The following is a 19,423-nucleotide window of genomic DNA, read 5'->3' as shown; positions in this document are numbered from 1 at the left end:
ACCCTGTAGTACAGCAACCTGACACCAGAGCTGCTCAGCCTATAGAATAATAATAATAATAATAATAATAATAATAATAATATCATTATCTGCTGCCAGACACAGCAATAGCTGCTCTCTGCTCCTGCTGCCTTGTGGGAATGATAGAAGGAAAGCGGAGCTCAGACCGGGGGAAAATGGCCGCCGCTCCTGACGTCACTACACGGCCACGGAACCTATTGCTGCTGCCGGAATGGTCTACAAGAAAATGTCCGCCGGTCTTACGCACTGAGGACATGTATTGTAATATTAATTACAGAAATCGGGGCTGTGCCCTTGGTGTAAGAGGGGTGGGGCCAGTCACCAGGAATCGGCCTGCGCCAATCATACCCTAGTTCCGGGATGTGCGTTCCACCTTACTTCCGGCCCGTGCGTTCCACACATAGGAAGTGAGTTTTCATCGTCTGCTGCAGCCTCTCAGTGTCCGTAGAGATCAGGTAATGGCGTCTTACTATACAGGTGGAGCAGCTTGTGGTGTCCTGTTACTATTATTAGACGGGGAGCAGCCTGTGGTGTCCGGTTATTATTATACAGGGAGAGCAGCCTGTGGTGTCATGTTGTTATTATTATTATACAGGAGAGCAGCCTGTGGTGTCCTGGTGTTAATATTATAATACAGGGGGAGCAGCCTGTGGTATCCTGGTGTTATTATTATACAGGGGGAGTAGCCTATGGTGTCTTGTTGTTGTTGTTGTTATTATTATACAGGGGTTGCAGCCTGTGGTGTCCGCTTATTATTATACAGAGGGAGCAGCCTGTAGTGTCCTGTTGTTGTTGTTGTTGTTGTTATTATTATACAGGGGTTGCAGCCTGTGGCGTTCTGTTATTATTATTATTATTATTATTATTCAGGGAGAGCAGCTTTTGATATTTTGTTTTTATTATACAGGGGAGCAGTCTGTGGTGTCCTGTTGATATTATACAGGGGGAGCGGCCTGTGGTGTCCTGGTGTTGTTATTATACAGGAGGAGCAGCCTGTGATGTCCTGGTATTATTATACAGGGGGAGCGGCCTGTGTTGCCCTGGTATTATTATAATACAGGGGGTAGGTATATGTGGGGTAGGTGTGTGCACAGGTGTGATCGCTTATGTAGTAGGTGATTGGAAAATGAAGAACCGGTAACACGTCCACAGGAAACACATAATGGCGGAGTAATGTGCGTGGGAGAGTAATAGGGGTGTGAAGGACGTGAGAGTCCAGAGTAGATAAATATAGGGATTAGAGGAACGCTGCCTGGTGATCTTCTCATTCAGCCCTTTAGGAGCATTACTTATACCCCCTCCCCCCTAATGTCCAGACCGAATGCTGTGAGCACATTACTCCGCCATTGTGTTTCGTGCGGACACGTCTGGCCGATGTCGGGAACTGATGCATTCTGGGTAGGTCAGATCGGGCGTTTCTGGTGGTTTCAGAGTTTCTAATAAAAGTTACGTTTTATCATTATATAAGAGTGTCCCCAGAGAGAGTCTTCTTTTCTCCTTTTATTATAGTATACAGGGGGAGCAGCCTGTGGTGTCCTGTTGTTGTTGTTATTATTATTATTATTATTATACAGGGGGAGCAACCTGTGGTGTCCTGTTGTTATTATTATTATTATTATACAGGGGGAGCAGCCTGTGGTGTCCTGTTATTATTATTATTATTATTATTATACAGGGGGAGCAGCCTGTGGTGTCCTGTTGTTGTTGTTGTTATTATTATTATTATTATACAGGGGGAGCAGCCTGTGATGTCCTGTTATTATTATTATACAGGGAGAGCAGCCTGTGATGTCCTGTTATTATTATTATTATACAGGTGGAGCAGCCTGTGGTGTCCTATTATTAGTATATGGTTTGAGTGGGGGGCAGACTAGATGGGCCAAGTGGTTCTTATCTGCCGACAAATTCTATGTTTCTATGAGTTGTATACGGAGTGGTGTTCAGTAATTATTATTATTATTATTATTATTATAAAGAGGGATCCGTCTGTTGTGTTCACTTATTATTATAGAGGAGCAGCCTTCAGTGTACTGTTATAATTTTTATATGGGAGGAGTAGTCTTTAGTGTCCTGTTATTTTATGTTACTGTGGGGATCTTCTAAGACCAAAATATCTGCAATCTCCCTGTAACATATCGTGATTGGTGCAATTTGAAGCAAATGTGAGTGACAGGACCCAGACTCCTGTGTAATCTTATAACAATACTGATGCTCCTCACTTACCAACATAGGGGTGAGGAGGGTTTATTGGTTACTTATTGCTTTATTTCTACAGTATGTTACTTGTGAACTCTGGTGTTTCTTATAATTATTATACTTCTAGACCACTGAGTGTTTACTAGACGTCACATGAGGATGAGATGCGTCACTGATTCCCTGAGGATGGGGAACGACGGCAGTCACATGACTGAGAGGATACTAAATCTCACCCTGGAGATCATCTACCTGCTGACTGGGGAGGTGAGGGGATCTGGGAGCGTCACAGTGACATCACTTATATCTATAGTAATAATACAGGGACATGACTGGGAAGGTGAAGGGATCTGGGAGCGTCACAATGATGTCACTTATTTCTATAGTAATAATACAGGGACATGACTGGGGAGGTGAGGGGATCTAAGAGCGTCACAATGTCACTTATATCTATATTAATACAGGGACATGACTGGGGAGGTGAGGGGATCTGGGAGCGTCACAGTGACATCACTTATATCTATAGTAATAATACAGGGACATGACTGGGGAGGTGAGGGGATCTGGGAGTGTCACAGTGACATCACCTATATCTATAGTAATAATACAGGGACATGACTGGGGAGGTGAGGGGATCTGGGAGCGTCACAGTGGCATCACTTATATCTATATTAATAATACAGGCACATGACTGGGGAGGTGAGGGGATCTGGGAACGTCACAGTGACATCACTTATATCTGTAGTAATAATACAGGGACATGACTGGGAAGGTGAGGGGATCTGGGAGCGTCACAATGATGTTACTTGTAACTATGGTAATAATACAGGGACATGACTGGGGAGGTGAGGGGATCTGGGAGTGTCACAGTGACATCACATATCTATAGTTATAATACAGGGACATGACTGGGGAGGTGAGGGGATCTGGGATTCTATGCAGTAATTGTGTAATTTATCTTTTCTTTGTTTCTCATAATACACAGGGTTACACAGTAGTGAAGAAGTCATCCGGTGAATGTGAGACACTCAGCAGCTGCCCCCGTGTGTCAGGAGGACTGAGCAGGACCCAGTGCCCCATCACGGTGCCTCCACCTCACTCACTGATACATGAGAAGTACAATGACCAGAGGATCCTGGAACTCACCAACAAGAACATTCAGCTGCTGACTGGAGAGGTGACTGCTGGGAATGGGGCATTATACAGTACACCAGGGGACGTGTCTGGGTGATGACTGGAGAGGTGACTGCTGGGAATGGGGCATTATACAGTAACACCGAGGGATGTGTCTGGGTGATGACTGGAGAGGTGACTGCTGAGAATGGGAGATTATACAGTAACACCAGGTGACGTGTCTGTGTGATGACTGGAGAGGTGACTGCTGGGAATGGGGCATTATACAGTAACACCAGGGAATGTGTCTGGGTGATGACTGGAGAGGTGACTGCTGGGAATGGGACATTATACAGTAACAACAGGGGATGTGTCTGGGTGATGACTGGAGAGGTGACTGCTGGGAATGGAACATTATACAGTAACACCAGGGGATGTGTCTGGGTGATGACTGGAGAGGTGACTGCTGGGAATGGGGCATTATACAGTAACACCAAGGGATGTGTCTGGGTGATGACTGGAGAGGTGACTGCTGGGAATGGGGCATTATACAGTAACACCAGGGGACGTGTCTGGGTGATGACTGGAGAGGTGACTGCTGAGAATGGGAGATTATACAGTAACACCAGTGGACGTGTCTGGGTGATGACTGGAGAGGTGACTGCTGGGAATGGGACATTATACAGTAACACCAGGGGATGTGTCTGGGTGATGGCTGGAGAGGTGACTGCTGGGAATGGGGCATTATACAGTAACACCAGGGGATGTGTCTGGGTGATGACTGTATCATTGTGTGTGTCAGGTGTCTATAAGGTGTCAGGATGTCACTGTCTATGTCTCCATGCAGGAGGGGGAGTATATAGAGGAACACAGGAGTCTGTACAAGGACGTTATGATGGAGAATCACCGGCCCCTCACATCACTGGGTAAGAGGAGACTGCCATGTAATGTACAGGGGAGACCAGGTATGGGGGCCCCTATATACACACATCATTTGATAATCACATATATACACTGTACTCAGTCACTGTGTGTCTCCTACAGATGGGCCCAGTAACAGAGATACCCCAGAAAGATGTCCCCGTCCTCTGTATTCCCAGGACTGTACAGAGGAGAATCACAGGACCCTACAGGAGGATCAGGTAGGTGGGATTTAGGGTCTCACCAATATACCAAAGTAACTTTACACTATATCAGTCATTCCCAACTTGTGGCCCTAGTACCCCAGGGGGTTACTCACTGTGATTCTCAGGGGTACTTATTGTTCTGTAGTGATGGGGCTGGTGCAGGATATACAGGTGATAATGAGACACACAGGGAAAGCAGTGTAATTGGGGGTCTCTAGCCCCATGCACCACAGTAGGACCCTGATAATAACATGAAAACATCTATCCCTGTATAAGAAGGCAGATGGGGTTATAGGTTTAGGGGTCAGTCCTATTAGGGCTCCGAGCAATTTAGTGCGAATTCAGCCTGAAATCAGCCCGTGACGAGTGCGAGATTGGGCGCTGTTGCTGGCGTTAAAACGCTGTGGCAACAGCACAACGCACCCTTCACGCCTAATAGGATTGACCTCTTATTGTGCATTTTGCATTTTTCACAAATTGTGATAAGTAAGAAATATATATGGGCTGTCATGTTATTTTATATATAACACCTAAATATTTTATCTGAATTATATTCATTCCAATGTATTGCTTCACAAATGTCAGGGGTACAAATAAGTCAAATGGACCGGAAGGGGGTACCCAGAGGGATATGACTGAGAACCATTGCACTATATGGTCTGTACAGAGCTGTGTGTCTAATCTCCTGATTACTCTGAGTAATGATGTCCGGCATTAATAAAGCATTAATTTCTATATGGGTGACTTAGGGTGAAGATCTTACAAATATAAAGGGAGAAGAAGAGACGTCTGTGGCTGATATGAGGGCAGAAGATACAGAGGGAGAAGAGACGTATGTGACTGATATGAAGGCAGAAGATATAGAGGGAGAAGAAGAGACGTATGTGACTGATATGAAGGCAGAAGATACAGAGGGAGAAGAAGAGACGTATGTGACTGATATGAGGGCAGAAGATACAGAGGGAGAAGAAGAGACGTATGTGACTGATATGAAGGCAGAAGATACAGAGGGAGAAGAAGAGACGTATGTGACTGATATGAAGGCAGAAGATATAGAGGGAGAAGAAGAGAAGTATGTGACTGATATGAAGGCAGAAGATACAGAGGGAGAAGAGACGTATGTGACTGATATGAGGGCAGAAGATACAGAGGGAGAAGAAGAGACGTTTGTGACTGATATGAAGGCAGAAGATACAGAGGGAGAAGAGACGTATGTGACTGATATGAAGGCAGAAGATATAGACAGAGAAGAAGAGAAGTATGTGACTGATATGAAGGCAGAAGATACAGAGGGAGAAGAGACGTATGTGACTGATATGAAGGCAGAAGATATAGAGAAAGAAGAAGAGACTTATGTGACTGATATGAAGGCAGAAGATACAGAGGGAGAAGAAGAGACGTATGTGACTGATATGAAGGTAGAAGATACAGAGGGAGAAGAAGAGACGTATGTGAGGGGTGATCAGCAGTGTAAGGAGGAGGAAATCCCTACAGATATCGGCACAGGTGAGTAATAAACACTTATTACAGAAAATAGGATTTTGATAACCTACCGGTAAATCCTTTACTCCTAGTCCATAGAGGATGCTGGGGATGACATCAAGACCATGGGGTATAGACGGGATCCGCAGGAGACATGGACACTCTAAAGATTTTTCATTGGGTGTGAACTGGCTCCTCCCTCTATGCCCCTCCTCCAGACCTCAGTTGTAGGAACTGTGCCCAGAGAGACTGACATTTCGAGGAAAGGGTTTACTTAACTAGTGGTGAGATACCTACCAACTCACACCCTCAACCATGCCGCACACATGGCATTCAAAATAACACATGCCAACAGGCATGAACTAATTGCAGCAACATGTTGAAAACAAGATAACACAACTTGTGTAACTCTAATAACTAAACTGCAGGTAAAGTACGCACTGGGACGGGCGCCAAGCATCCTCTACGGACTAGGAGAAAAGGATTTACCGGTAGGTTATCAAAATCCTATTTTCTCTGACGTCCTAGTGGATGCTGGGAACTCCGTAAGGACCATGGGGTATAGACGGGCTCCGCAGGAGACTGGGCACTCTAAGGAAAAGATTAGGTACTATCTGGTGTGCACTGGCTCCTCCCTCTATGCCCCTCCTCCAGACCTCAGTTAGAATCTGTGCCCGGCCAGAGCTGGGTGCTCCTAGTGGGCTCTCCTGAGCGTACTAGTAAAGAAAGTATTTATTAGGTTTTTTATTTTCAGTGAGCTTCTGCTGGCAACAGACTCACTGCTACGTGGGACTAAGGGGAGAGAAGCAAACCTACCTGCTTGCAGCTAGCTTGTGCTTCTTAGGCTACTGGACACCATTAGCTCCAGAGGGTTCGAACACAGGCACCTGTCCTCGATCGTCCGTCCCCCTCGCAGAGCCAGAAGAACAGAAGCTTGAAGACGACGAAATCGGCGGCAGAAGACTCCTGTCTTCATTTAAGGTAGCGCACAGCACCGCAGCTGTGCGTCATTGCTCCCAGCACACTTACACACTCCGGTCACTGTAGGGTGCAGGGCGCTGGGGGGGGGGGGGCGCCCTGGGCAGCAATTAAAGTACCTTTTGGCAATAAAAATACATATATACAGTCTGGCACTGTATATATGTAAAAACCCCCCGTCATTTTTTTACACAGAAAGCGGGACAGAAGCCCGCCACTGAGGGGGCGGGGCTTTCTTCCTCAGCACACCAGCGCCATTTTCTCATCACAGCTCCACTGGAAGCAGCTCCCCAGGCTCTCCCCTGCAGTATCCAGGTACAAGAAGGGTAAAAAAGAGAGGGGGGGCACATAAATTTAGGCGCAAAATAAGACATATAAGGCAGCTATTGGGTAAGCACTTATTAAAAGTGAAAATCCCTGTGTTATATAGCGCTGTGGTGTGTGCTGGCATACTCTCTCTCTGTCTCCCCAAAGGACTTTGTGGGGTCCTGTCCTCAGTCTGAGCATTCCCTGTGTGTGTCGGTACGGCTGTGTCGACATGTTTGATGAGGAGAGTTACGTGGAGGCGGAGCAAGGGCAGATAAGTGTGGTGTCGCCCCCGTCGGGGCCGATACCTGATTGGATGGATATGTGGAAGGTCTTAAACGACAATGTAAGCTCCTTACATAAAAGGTTTGATGACGCTGCAGCCTTGGGACAGCCGGGGTCTCACCCCGCGCCTGCCGAGGCGACTCAGAAACCGTCAGGGGCTCATAAATAAACGCCCTCTATCTCAGATGGTTGACACAGATGTCGACACGGAGTCCGACTCCAGTGTCGACGATGATGAGGCACATTTACAGACTAAATGACCAAGGCCATCCGATACATGATTATTGCAATGAGAGATGTATTACACATTTCTGATGTTAACCCGGTTACTACCAAAAAGGTTTATATGTTTGGGGAGAAAAAGCAGCCAGTGACTTTTCCCCCATCGGATGAATTACATGAATTATGTGAAGAAGCGTGGAGTTCCCCTGATAAGAAAGTAGTGATTTCTAAGAGGTTACTGATGGCGTACCCTTTCCCGCCAACGGACAGGTTACGTTGGGAAACATCCCCTAGGGTGGACAAGACGCTGACACGCTTATCTAAAAAGGTGGCCCTGCTGTCTCAGGATACGGCCGCGCTAAAGGAGCCTGCGGATAGAAAGCAGGAAGCTATCCTGAAGTCTGTGTATACACACTCTGGTACTCTACTGAGACCTGCTATTGCTTCAGCCTGGATGTGTAGTGCTGTAGCAGCATGGACAGATACTCTGTCAGACGACATAGATTCCCTCGACAGGGATACTGTTTTGCTAACCCTGGGCCATATAAAAGATGTCGTCTTATATATGCGGGATGCCCAGAGGGACATTTGCCTGCTGGGCTCTAGAATTAATGCAATGTCCATTTCTGCCAGGAGGGTCTTATGGACACGGCAATGGACAGGAGATGCTGATTCTAAAAAACACATGGAGGTTTTGCCTTATAAGGGTGAGGAATTGTTTGGGGACGGTCTCTCGAACCTCGTGTCCACAGCGACAGCTGGAAAGTTGACTTTCTTGCCTCAGGTTTCCCCACAACCTAAGAAAGCACCGTATTATCAAATGCAGTCCTTTCGTTCTCAGAAAGGCAAGAGGGTCAGAGGCGCATCCTTTCTTGCCAGAGGCAGGGGTAGAGGAAAGAAGTTGCACCATGCAGCCAGTTCCCAGGAACAAAAGTCCTCCCCTGCTTCCACTAAGTCCACCGCATGACGTTGGGGCTCCACAGGCGGAGCCAGGTGCGGTGGGGGCGCGTCTCCGAAACTTCAGCAACCAGTGGGTTCGCTCACAGGTGGATCTCTGGGCTGTACAAATTGTATCTCAGGGATACAAGCTGGAATTCGAAGCGACTCCCCCCCACCTCGCCATTACCTCAAATCTGCCTTGCCAGCTTCACCCATGGAAAGGGAGGTGGTACTGGCGGCAATTCACAAGCTGTACCTCCAGCAAGTGATAATCAGGGTCCCCCTCCTTCAACAGGGATGGGGTTACTATTCCACAATGTTTGTGGTACCGAAACCGGACGGTTCGGTGAGACCCATTCTGAATTTAAAGTCCTTGAACACTTATATAAAGAAATTCAAGTTCAAAATGGAATCGCTCAGAGCGGTTATTGCAAGCCTGGAAGAGGGGGATTTAATGGTGTCTCTGGACATCAAGGATGCTTACTTGCATGTCCCTATTTACCCACCTCACCAGGAGTACCTCAGGTTTGTGGTGCAGGACTGTCATTACCAATTCCAGAAGTTGCCGTTTGGCCTGTCCACGGCACGAGAATTTTTACCAAGGTAATGGCCGAAATGATGATACTCCTTCGGAAGAAGGGGGTTATAGTTATCCCGTACTTGGACGATCTCCTCATAAAGGCGAGGTCCAGAGAGCAGTTGTTGATCAGCGTAGCACTCTCTCAGGAAGTGTTGCAACAGCACGGCTGGATTCTGAATGTTCCAAAGTCGCAGCTGATTCCTACGCGGTGTCTGCTCTTCCTGGGCATGATTCTGGACACAGAACAGAAGAAGATGTTTCTCCCGGTGGAGAAGGCCCAGGAATTGGCATCTCTGGTCAGGGACCTCCTGAAACCAAAACAGGTATCGGTGCATCACTGCACGCGAGTCCTGGGAAAGATGGTGGCTTCATACGAAGCCATTACCTTCGGCAGGTTCCATGCGAGGATCTGTCAGTGGGATCTGTTGGACAAGTGGTCCGGATGCATCTTCAGATGCATTGGCTGATCACCCTGTCCCCAAGGGCCAGGCTGTCTCTTCTGTGGTGGCTGCAGAGTGCTCACCTTCTCGAGGGCCGCAGGTTCGGCATACAGGACTGGGTCCTCGTGACCACGGATGCAAGCCTCAGAGGATGACTCAGGGAAGAAACTTCCAAGGGCTGTGGTCAAGTCAGGAGACTTCTCTACACATAAATATACTGGAACTGCGGGCCATTTACAACGCCCTGAGTCAAGCAGAGCCCCTGCTTCGAAACCAAGCAGTGCTGATTCAGTCAGACAACATCACGGCGGTCGCCCATCTAAACCGCCAGGGCGGCACAAGAAGCAAGATGGCAATGGCGGAAGCCACAAAGATTCTTCGTTGGGCGGAGAATCATGTGCAAGCACTGTCAGCAGTGTTTATTCCGGGAGTGGACAACTGGGAAGCAGACTTCCTCAGCAGACACGACCTCCACCCAGGGGAGTGGGGACTTCATCAAGAAGTCTTCACACAGATTACAAAGGGAACGGCCACAGGTGAACATGATGTCATCCTGCCTCAACAAAAAGCTAAAAAGATATTGCACCAGGTCAAGGGACCCTCAGGCGATAGCTGTGGACGCCCTAGTGACACCGTGGGTGTACCAGTCGGTATATGTGTTTCCTCCTCTTCCTCTCATATCCAAGGTACTGAGAATAGTAAGGAAGAGAGGAGTAAGAACAATACTCATCGTTCCGGACTGGCCAAGAAGGACTTGGTACCCATAACTACAAGAGATGATCACAGAGGACCCATGGCATCTGCCTCTCAGACAGGACCTGTAGCAACAGGGGCCCTGTCTGTTCCAAGACTTACCGCTGCTGCGTTTGACGGCATGGCGGTTGAACGCCGGATCCTAACGGAAAAGGGTATTCCAGATAAAGTGATTCCTACGCTGATAAGAGCTAGGAAGGATGTGACAGCAAAGCATTATCACCGTATATGGCGAAAATATGTTGCTTGGTGTGAGGCCAGGAAGGCCCCTACTGAGGAATTCCAGCTGGGTCGATTTCTGCACTTCCTACAGTCAGGGGTGACTATGGGCCTAACATTGGGGTCCATAAAGGTCCCGATTTCGGCCCTATCCATTTTCTTTCAAAAAGAACTGGCTTCACTGCCTGAGGTTCAGACGTTTGTTAAGGGAGTGCTGCATATTCAGCCCCCTTTTGTGCCACCAGTGGCACCTTGGGATCTTAACGTTGTGTTGAATTTCCTGAAATCCCATTGGTTTGAGCCACTTTAAACCGTGGAGCTAAAGTATCTCACGTGGAAGGTGGTCATGCTGTTGGCGTTAGCATCAGCTAGGCGCGTGTCAGAATTGGCGGCTTTGTCATCTAAAAGCCCATATCTGATCTTCCATATGGACAGGGCAGAATTGAGGACTCGTCCCCAATTTCTCCCAAAGGTGGTATCATCGTTTCATTTGAACCAACCTATTGTGGTGCCTGCGGCTACTCGGGACTTGGAGGACTCCAAGTTACTTGATGCAGTCAGGGCTTTGAAAGTCTATGTAGCCAGGACGGCTGGAGTCAGGAAAACTGACTCGCTGTTTATCCTGCATGCACCCAACAAGCTGGGTGCTCCTGCTTCAAAGCAAACTATTGCTCGCTGGATCTGTAGCACGATTCAGCTGGCTCATTCTGCGGCTGGATTGCCGCATCCAAAATCAGTAAAAGCCCATTCCACAAGGAAGGTGGGCTCTTCTTGGGCGGCTGCCCGAGGGGTCTCGGCTTTACAGCTTTGCCGAGCGGCTACTTGGTCGGGTTCAAACACCTTTGCAAAGTTCTACAAGTTTGATACCCTGGCTGAGGAGGACCTTGTGTTTGCTCATTCGGTGCTGCAGAGTCATCCGCACTCTCCCGCCCATTTGGGAGCTTTGGTATAATCCCCATGGTCTTTACGGAGTTCCCAGCATCCACTAGGACGTCAGAGAAAATAAGAATTTACTCACCGGTATTTCTATTTCTCGTAGTCCGTAGTGGATGCTGGGCGCCTGTCCCAAGTGCGGACTTTCTGCAATACGTGTATATAGTTATTGCTTAATAAGGGTTATTGTTATGAGCCATCCGTTGAGTGAGGCTCAGTTGTTGTTCATACTGTTAACTGGGTAAGGTTATCACAATTTGTACGGTGTGATTGGTGTGGCTGGTATGAGTCTTACCCTGGATTCCAAAAATCCTTTCCTTGTAATGTCAGCTCTTCCGGGCACAGTTTCCCTAACTGAGGTCTGGAGGAGGGGTAAAGAGGGAGGAGCCAGTGCACACTAGATCGTACCTAATCTTTTCTTTAGAGGGCCCAGTCTCCTGCGGAGCCCGTCTATTCCCCATGGTCCTTACGGAGTTCCCAGCATCTACTACGGACTACGAAAAATAGAATTACCGGTGAGTAAATTCTTATTTTCTCGTACGTCCTAGAGGATGCTGGGGACGACATCAAGAGCATGGGGTCTATATCAAAGCTCCAGTACGGGCGGGAGAGTGCGGATGACCCTGCAGCACCAATTGACCAAACTTGAGGTCCTCATCGGCCAAGGTGTCAAACTTGTAGAACTTAGCAAATGTGTTTGACCCTGACCAAGTAGCTGCTTGGCAAAGTTGTAATGCCAAGACTCCCCGGGCAGCTGCCCAGGGTGAGCCCACCTTCCTAGTGGAGTGGGCCTTTACCGATGATGGTAATGGCAAACCAGCCGTAGTATGAGCTTGCTGAATCGTATTTCTAATCCAACGTGCAATAGTCTGCTTGGAAGCAAGACAGCCAATCTTGTTGTGAGCATACAGGACAAACGGAGCCTCCGTTTTCCGTATACGAGCCGTTCTAGCGAAATAGATTTTCAAAGCTCTAGCCACATCTAGAGATTTTGAATCAGTGAATGTGTCAGTAACTACTGGTACTACAATAGATTGGTTTATGTGGAAAGATGAAATCACCTTCGGAAGAAAATGTTGTCGAGTCCTGAACTCTGCCCTATCTTCATGGAAGATCAGGTAAGGGCTCTTGTGAGACAAGGTCCCCAATTCAGACACCCGTCTTGCGGATGCCAAAGCCAAAAGCATCACCACTTTCCAAGTGAAAAACTTAAACTCTATCTTTTGTAGAGGCTCAAACCAATCTGATTGAAGGAACTGCAATACCACGTTAAGGTCCCATGGTGCCACTGGAGGCATGAATGGAGGCTGGATGTGCAGAACCCCTTTCACAAAGGTCTGAACCTCTGGAAGAGAGGCCAATTGTTTCTGGTAGAACACTGACAAGGCCGAAATCTGGACCTTGATTGATCCCAATCGGAGGCCCGCCTCCACACCATCCTGCAAAAAATGGAGAAAACGTCCCAACTCAAACTCTTCCGTAGGAGCCTTCTTGGATTCACACCAAGACACACATTTTCTCCAAATACGGTGGTAATGTATCGACGTTACTCCCTTTCTGGCCTGAATAAGTATGAGGATGACCTCCTTGGGAATACCCTTCCTGGCTAGGATACGGCGCTCAACAGCCATGCCGTCAAACGTAGCCGCGGTAAGTCTTGGTACACGCACGGCCCCTGCTGCAGCAGGTCCTCTCGAGGAGGAAGAGGACGAGGATCTTCTATGAGCAACTGCTGAAGATCTGGGTACCAAGCCCTCCTTGGCCAGTCTGGGGCAATGAAGATTGCTCAAACCCTTGTTTTTCTTATGATCCTGAGTACTTTTGGGATCAGCGGAAGTGGAGGGAAGACATACACTGACGGAAACACCCACTGGGTCACCAGTGCATCCACTGCTACTGCTTGAGGGTCCTCGACCTGGAACAGTATCTCTGAAGCTTCTTGTTGAGATGAGACGCCATCATGTCTATTTGAGGAACACCCCAAAGACTTGTCACCTCTGCGAAGACTTCTTGGTGGAGGCCCCACTCTCCTGGATGTAGATCGTGTCTGCTGAGGAAGTCTGCTTCCCAGTTGTCTACTCCCGGAATGAATATTGCCGACAGAGCTTGAAAATGTTTTTCTGCCCAGCGGAGGATTTTTGTCACCTCTGCCATTGCCGCTCTGCTTTTCGTTCTGCCCTGCCTGTTTATGTATGCGACTGCTGTTACATTGTCCGCCTGGATCTGCACAGGACGGTCTTGAAGAAGATGTACCACTTGTTGAAGGACGTTGTAAATGGCTCTTAGCTCCAGAACGTTTATGTGAAGGCAGGCTTCCTCTTGTGACCAATGTCCCTGGAAGTTTTCTCCCTGAGAGACTGCTCCCCAGCCTCGGAGACTTGCACCCGTGGTTACCAGGACCCAGTCCTGAATCCTGAACCTGTGTCCCTCTAGCAGGTGAGAGCTGTGCAACCACCACAGGAGCGAAATCCTGGTTTTTGACGACAGGATTATCTTTCTGTGCATGTGTAGGTGTGACCCCGACCACATGTCCAACAGGTCCCACTGGAATACTCTGGCATGGAACCTGCCAAACTGTATGGCCTCGTAGGCCGCCACCATCTTCCCCAACAACCGAATGCACTGATGGATCAACACACTTGATGGTTTCAATATCTGTTTTACCATTTTCTGGATTTCCAGAGCCTTTTCCAGCGGAAGAAATACTATCTGAACTTCTGTGTCCAGAATCATCCCGAGGAAAGACAACCTTGTCGTCGGTTCCAACTGTGACTTTGGGTCATTTATGATCCACCCGTGTTGTTGGAGTACTGACAGAGAGTGTGATATGTTTTGTAACAACTGCTCCCTGGATATCGTCTTTATCAGGAGGTCATCCAGATAAGGAATTATATTGACTCCTTTCTGATGAAGGAGAACCATCATCTCCGCCATTACCTTGGTGAATACCCTCGGCGCCGTGGAGAGACCGAACGGTAACGTCTGGAATTGGTAATGGCAATCCTGAACCGCGAATCTCAGATAAGCCTGGTGAGGAGGATAAATGGGGACATGTAGGTAAGCATCCTTTATGTCCTCCGACACCAAGTAGTCCCCCTCCTCCAGACTGGCAATCACTGCCCGAAGTGATTCCATCTTGAACTTGAACCTTTTTAGGTAACAATTCAGATCCTTTAGATTTAGGATCGGTCTGACTGAGCCGTCCGGCTTCGGAACCGCAAAGAGGCTGGAGTAAAAACCCCTCCCTTGTTGTGACAATGGTACCAGGACTATAACCTGGTCTTGACATAATTTTTGGATTGCCGCTGTTACTGCTTCTCTTTCTGATGGAGAAACTGGCAAGGTCGATTTGAAAAATCGGCATGGGGGAACATCTTGAAACTCCAGCTTATACCCCTGGGATACTATTTGCAACACCCAGGGAATCCAATCCTGGCTAAAGAGTCTGAGACGTGCCCCCACCCGAGCGGCCTCCCACAAGGGAGCTCCGGCATCATGCTGGGGATTTGGCAGAAGTAGGGGTAGACTTCTGCTCTTGGGAACCTGGAGTCTCTGTGGGCTTCTTTCCCCTTCCCCTACCTGCAAAGAAGGGGGAACCTCTCGTCTTTTTGTATTTATTGGGCCGAAAGGACTGCATTTGCGGGTGATAGGTCTTTTTTGCCGGTGCAGGCGCAGAGGGCAAAAATGTTGACTTACCTGCGGTAGCCGCCGAGACTAACGCATCCAGGCCATCGCCAAATAAGGCCTCACCTTTATATGGGAGAGCCTCCATGTTTCTTTTGGAATCTGCATCCGCGTTCCACTGGCGAATCCACAACGCCCGCCTAGCCGATACTGCCATGATAGCGGCCTGTAAACTCGAGTCCAATATCCTTCATTGCTTCCAGCATGTAGGCGGCAGCGTCCTTGATATTCCCTAACTTAAGGAGTATCTCATCTTTATCAATCGTGTCAATTTCTGATGACACGCTTTCTGACCATTTTTCAATAGCGCGACTCACCCATGCGCAGGCAATAGTGGGCCTAATCAGTGTACCATTGGTAACATAAATGGATTTCAATGTCGTTTCCATTTTGCGGTCTGCCGGCTCTTTAAGAGAAGCCGTACCAGGAGAAGGGAGAATTACCTTCTTTGTCAACCTGGAAAGTGCACTGTCTAATACAGGGGGTGACTCCCACTTTTTCCTGTCCTCAGCCGGGAAAGTTTAAGCTATGTGAATCCTTTTGGGAATACGAAATTTTTTATCAGGATTCACCCACATCCCTTCAAACAGAGCATTTAGTTTGTGTGAAGGTGCGAACGTGACTTTGGACTTCTTTTCCTTACTTAAATATGCCTTCTCCTGAGGTACAGGAGTGGTTTCTGTAACCTCCAACACGTCCCTTATAGCATCAATCATATATTGTATATTTTTTGCCAATTTATGATCTATCTCTCTGGATTCACTATCGTCGACACAAGAGTCAGAATCTGTGTCGGTATCAGTGTTTACAACATTTGCAAATGGTCTCTTATGTGACCCAGAGGGGCCGCCCGCTTAAGGAATAACAGCATCCTGAAAAATCACATCTTCCACAGATTTTCTCCAGCATGCAGCCTTAGATTCAGACTTATCTAATCTACGGTTAATCAGATGCATACGGTCACGTATCTCTTTAACCCATGCAGGCTCTTGGTGTGCCGGTAGTGCCACCACATTACAACTCTGTGTCCCTAAAATTGCTTCGCCCGGCGAGGAACTCCCTGCCTTAGACATGCCTCACACGTGTACAGCACACCAACAGACTCACTGGGACTTATTTTGGGGACAGATCCACAGTAAAATCTGTCAGAGGGACACAGGATAGGAGCAGCCAGTTCACAATCCCAGCGCCAGTATGCTATGCCTGTGAACACAGAATGTCCACAGCCAAATAGCACCTTTAAACAGTAATTAACACTATTAAATGCACCACAATCGCTTTGTGCCCCCCCCCCCCCCTTAATAGCACCCTGTACTTGTCAGAAGTGGAGAGGACCAGCGTGTTCTCTGCAGCCTGAGGAGAGAGCGAAAATGGCGCTGAGTAGTGGCTGGCTGCCTGAGGAAGAAGCTCCGCTCCCGCAATGGTGCGTCCTTACACTCATATAAACACTGTAATATTTATACTGGCGGGGGTAGGGCTGTGCCAGCGGCAACTTATGCCCCCTTTTAGCCAGTTTTGAGGTATTTTTCTTGCTGCCCAGGGCGCCCCACGCCCTGCACCCTGTAGTGCCTGTGTGTGTGGGCAGCAATGGCGCGCTGCGCTCCCGCCAGCCGCGCCGCACCTCAGCCGTCACTTACTTGATAGAAGATCATTCTTCTTATACTCACCTGTCTTCTGACTTCTGGCTCTGTGAGGGGGGTGACGGCGTGCTGTGGGAGTGAGCATCTAGACACGGAGAGCGTTCAGTTCCCTTCAGGAGCTAATGGTGTCCTGTCAGCCAGAAGCAGAGCCATGAAACTCTGAGGAAGTTGGTTCTGCTTCTGCCCCCTCAGTCCCACGAAGCAGGGAGATTGTTGCCAGCAGATCTCCCTGAAAATAAAAAACCTAACAAGTCTTTTCAGAGAAACTCAGTAGAGCTCCTCAGAGTGCATCCAGTCGACCTGGGGTCTGGAGGAGGGGCAAAGAGGGAGGAGCCAGTTCACACCCAATGAAAAGTCTTTAGAGTGCCCATGTCTCCTGCGGATCCCGTCTATACCCCATGGTCTTGATGTTGTCCCGAGCATCATCTAGGACGTATAAGAAAGTCACATATTCTCCTTGCTCAGTCACTAGACTAATCTCTTATCCTACACCCTCCTCTGCCAGTACAAACTATTGCGGAAAATGTAGTTTCATTGTATACACAATTGAAATCACATAGACATGAAGCAACATCTTCACAATCTATACATGTTTCGGAATCAGAGGACACTTCAGACTCTGGTTCATCCCATTCTGAATCTGCATCTAGAGATGGAGTTTCTTACATCAGTAGATATACCTGAGTTAATTCATGCAGTGAAATCCATTCTGTCTTTAGAGGAGGCAGTAGAGCCCGTGTTAAAATCTAAGGTTTCTGTGTTTAAATGTCCAAAAACTGTTAAAGCAGAATTTCTGGATTCAGAGCAGCTGATGGAAATAATGTAAGAGGCATGGGTTACACCTAGTAAGAAATGTAAGATTCCTAAGAAATGGGGTTATTATTATCCTCTCCCCTCTGTGGACTATTTGAATAATCTACATTACCTCTGCCTTCAACAGCATTAAACATGATGTAACAGACAGACAGATTGATGGTTTTCTTTAAACTATTTTCTCCTTGACGGGGGCAGTTTCTAGTCCAGCTATGGCCACAGCTTGGGTGGCTAAAGCAGTGGCAGGCTGGGTAGAAGCGTTGGAAGATGGATCTTTCAATGGCAATAAAAGAACAATTTAAATTTAAATTATCGTCCACCACCTACCAAACCAGAGTATAAACCATCAGCCTGACAGGGCGGGCCTCCCCTTGGGAGACCCAAGAGCAGGAGGTCAACTTCTTCAGTTCGTCCAGGCTTCGCATCAGATCACAATAGATGCCTGGGTTCAAGAAGTGGTCTCCTATGGGTACGCTCTCTCCTTCCGGAAGTGTCCTCCCAGATAATATTTTCCTACCAGTCAACCAGCAAACCTTGGCAAAGCCAAGATGCTGTAGAGGGTCATTCAATCCTTACTACAGTCAGGCATGATTATTCCTGTCTCTATGTCTGAACAGGGCCATGGGTTCTATTCTATGTTCTTTTTGGTTCAGAAACCCAGCGGGTCTCATCGTCCCATACTCAATCTCAAATTACTGAACAAATATCTCAAGATGCCCATGTTTCATATGGAAACTCTCTGTTCCATTGTCCTGGCTATGTGACCTGGGGAATTTATGGTCTCCCTGGATATACAGGATGCTTACCATACCTATAGCACCCTGTCATTAACAGTGCCTCCGGTTTGCTGTCTCATGTCACCATTTCCAGTTTCTGACCCTACACATCGGCCTTTCCACAGCCCCCAGGGTATTCACCACACTTATGGCGGTGATGGCTGCTCATCTTCGGCAGCAGGGAATCTGGATAGTCCCTTACTTGGATGATTTCCTCCTCCTGCTCCGGAGGTCCTCTCCAGGTGACCATGTCATTCCTTCAAAGTCACGGTTGGCTGATCAACTGGGCCAAGTCCTGACTCATTCCGTCTCAGAGGATCCTTCATATCTGAGCTCTCCTGGATGTCCAAGTGCAATGCATATTTCTTCCTCTGGACAAGATTACAGCAGTACAATTACGCATCCACAACTTTCTGTCCACTCCGCGATGCAGATCTTTGGGCTCCATGGTATCTGCATGTGACATGGTGGAATCCGCCCAATTCCACTCTAGACCTCTACAACACTCGATATCCCTGTTTCTATGGTCTCCCAAAGGGCCTCAGCCTTTTCTTTAATAGTTTGTATTAAAATAGTATTTATGCTTTTTCTGCAGCGGGGTACACTGGTATTCCACAGGGAATAACATTGGGCTGTAGAGTTGGATATTGATCCGAGGCACCAACAGGCTAAAGCTTTGACTGCTCCCAGTATGCACTGCACCGCCTCCTCTATAGCCCCGCCTCCAGGCACTGGAGCTCAGTTTGTAAGTTGGTGCCTGCAGTGCAGGCAGCTAACAGGTCGGGCTGCCCTAGGCAGCCCTGATAACAGCTTTTTATGAAGAAAGGAGACTTCAAGGGCCGCAACACAGGCACTGGATGCTGTTTATGTCATGTTGACATTCTGTGCTGTGGCTCCATCACCTCACCCAGCAGCGCTG

At 48.0% G+C, this 19,423-nt stretch overlaps 1 protein-coding gene across 1 annotated transcript in view; it reads left to right on the top strand.

Annotated features, from left to right (window-relative positions):
- Positions 1 to 411: 411 nt before the first annotated feature.
- LOC135057088 (oocyte zinc finger protein XlCOF7.1-like) overlaps positions 412 to 19,423 on the top strand; it is a 134,819-nt gene continuing 115,807 nt past the window's right edge. Inside the window, exons 1-6 of the mRNA XM_063962987.1 lie at positions 412 to 476; positions 2,345 to 2,481; positions 3,200 to 3,391; positions 4,175 to 4,253; positions 4,372 to 4,469; positions 5,204 to 5,960. Coding sequence (XP_063819057.1) covers positions 2,371 to 2,481; positions 3,200 to 3,391; positions 4,175 to 4,253; positions 4,372 to 4,469; positions 5,204 to 5,960 — 1,237 coding nt within the window. The 5' untranslated portion in view covers positions 412 to 476; positions 2,345 to 2,370. The remainder of the gene's footprint in view (positions 477 to 2,344; positions 2,482 to 3,199; positions 3,392 to 4,174; positions 4,254 to 4,371; positions 4,470 to 5,203; positions 5,961 to 19,423) is intronic.

This window comes from Pseudophryne corroboree, chromosome 3 (genome assembly GCF_028390025.1).
Source record: "Pseudophryne corroboree isolate aPseCor3 chromosome 3, aPseCor3.hap2, whole genome shotgun sequence".
In the NCBI taxonomy this organism is placed as follows: domain Eukaryota; kingdom Metazoa; phylum Chordata; class Amphibia; order Anura; family Myobatrachidae; genus Pseudophryne; species Pseudophryne corroboree.
The sequence above is the reverse complement of the archived record's forward strand: the minus strand, read 5'-3'. Positions and strand labels throughout refer to the sequence as shown.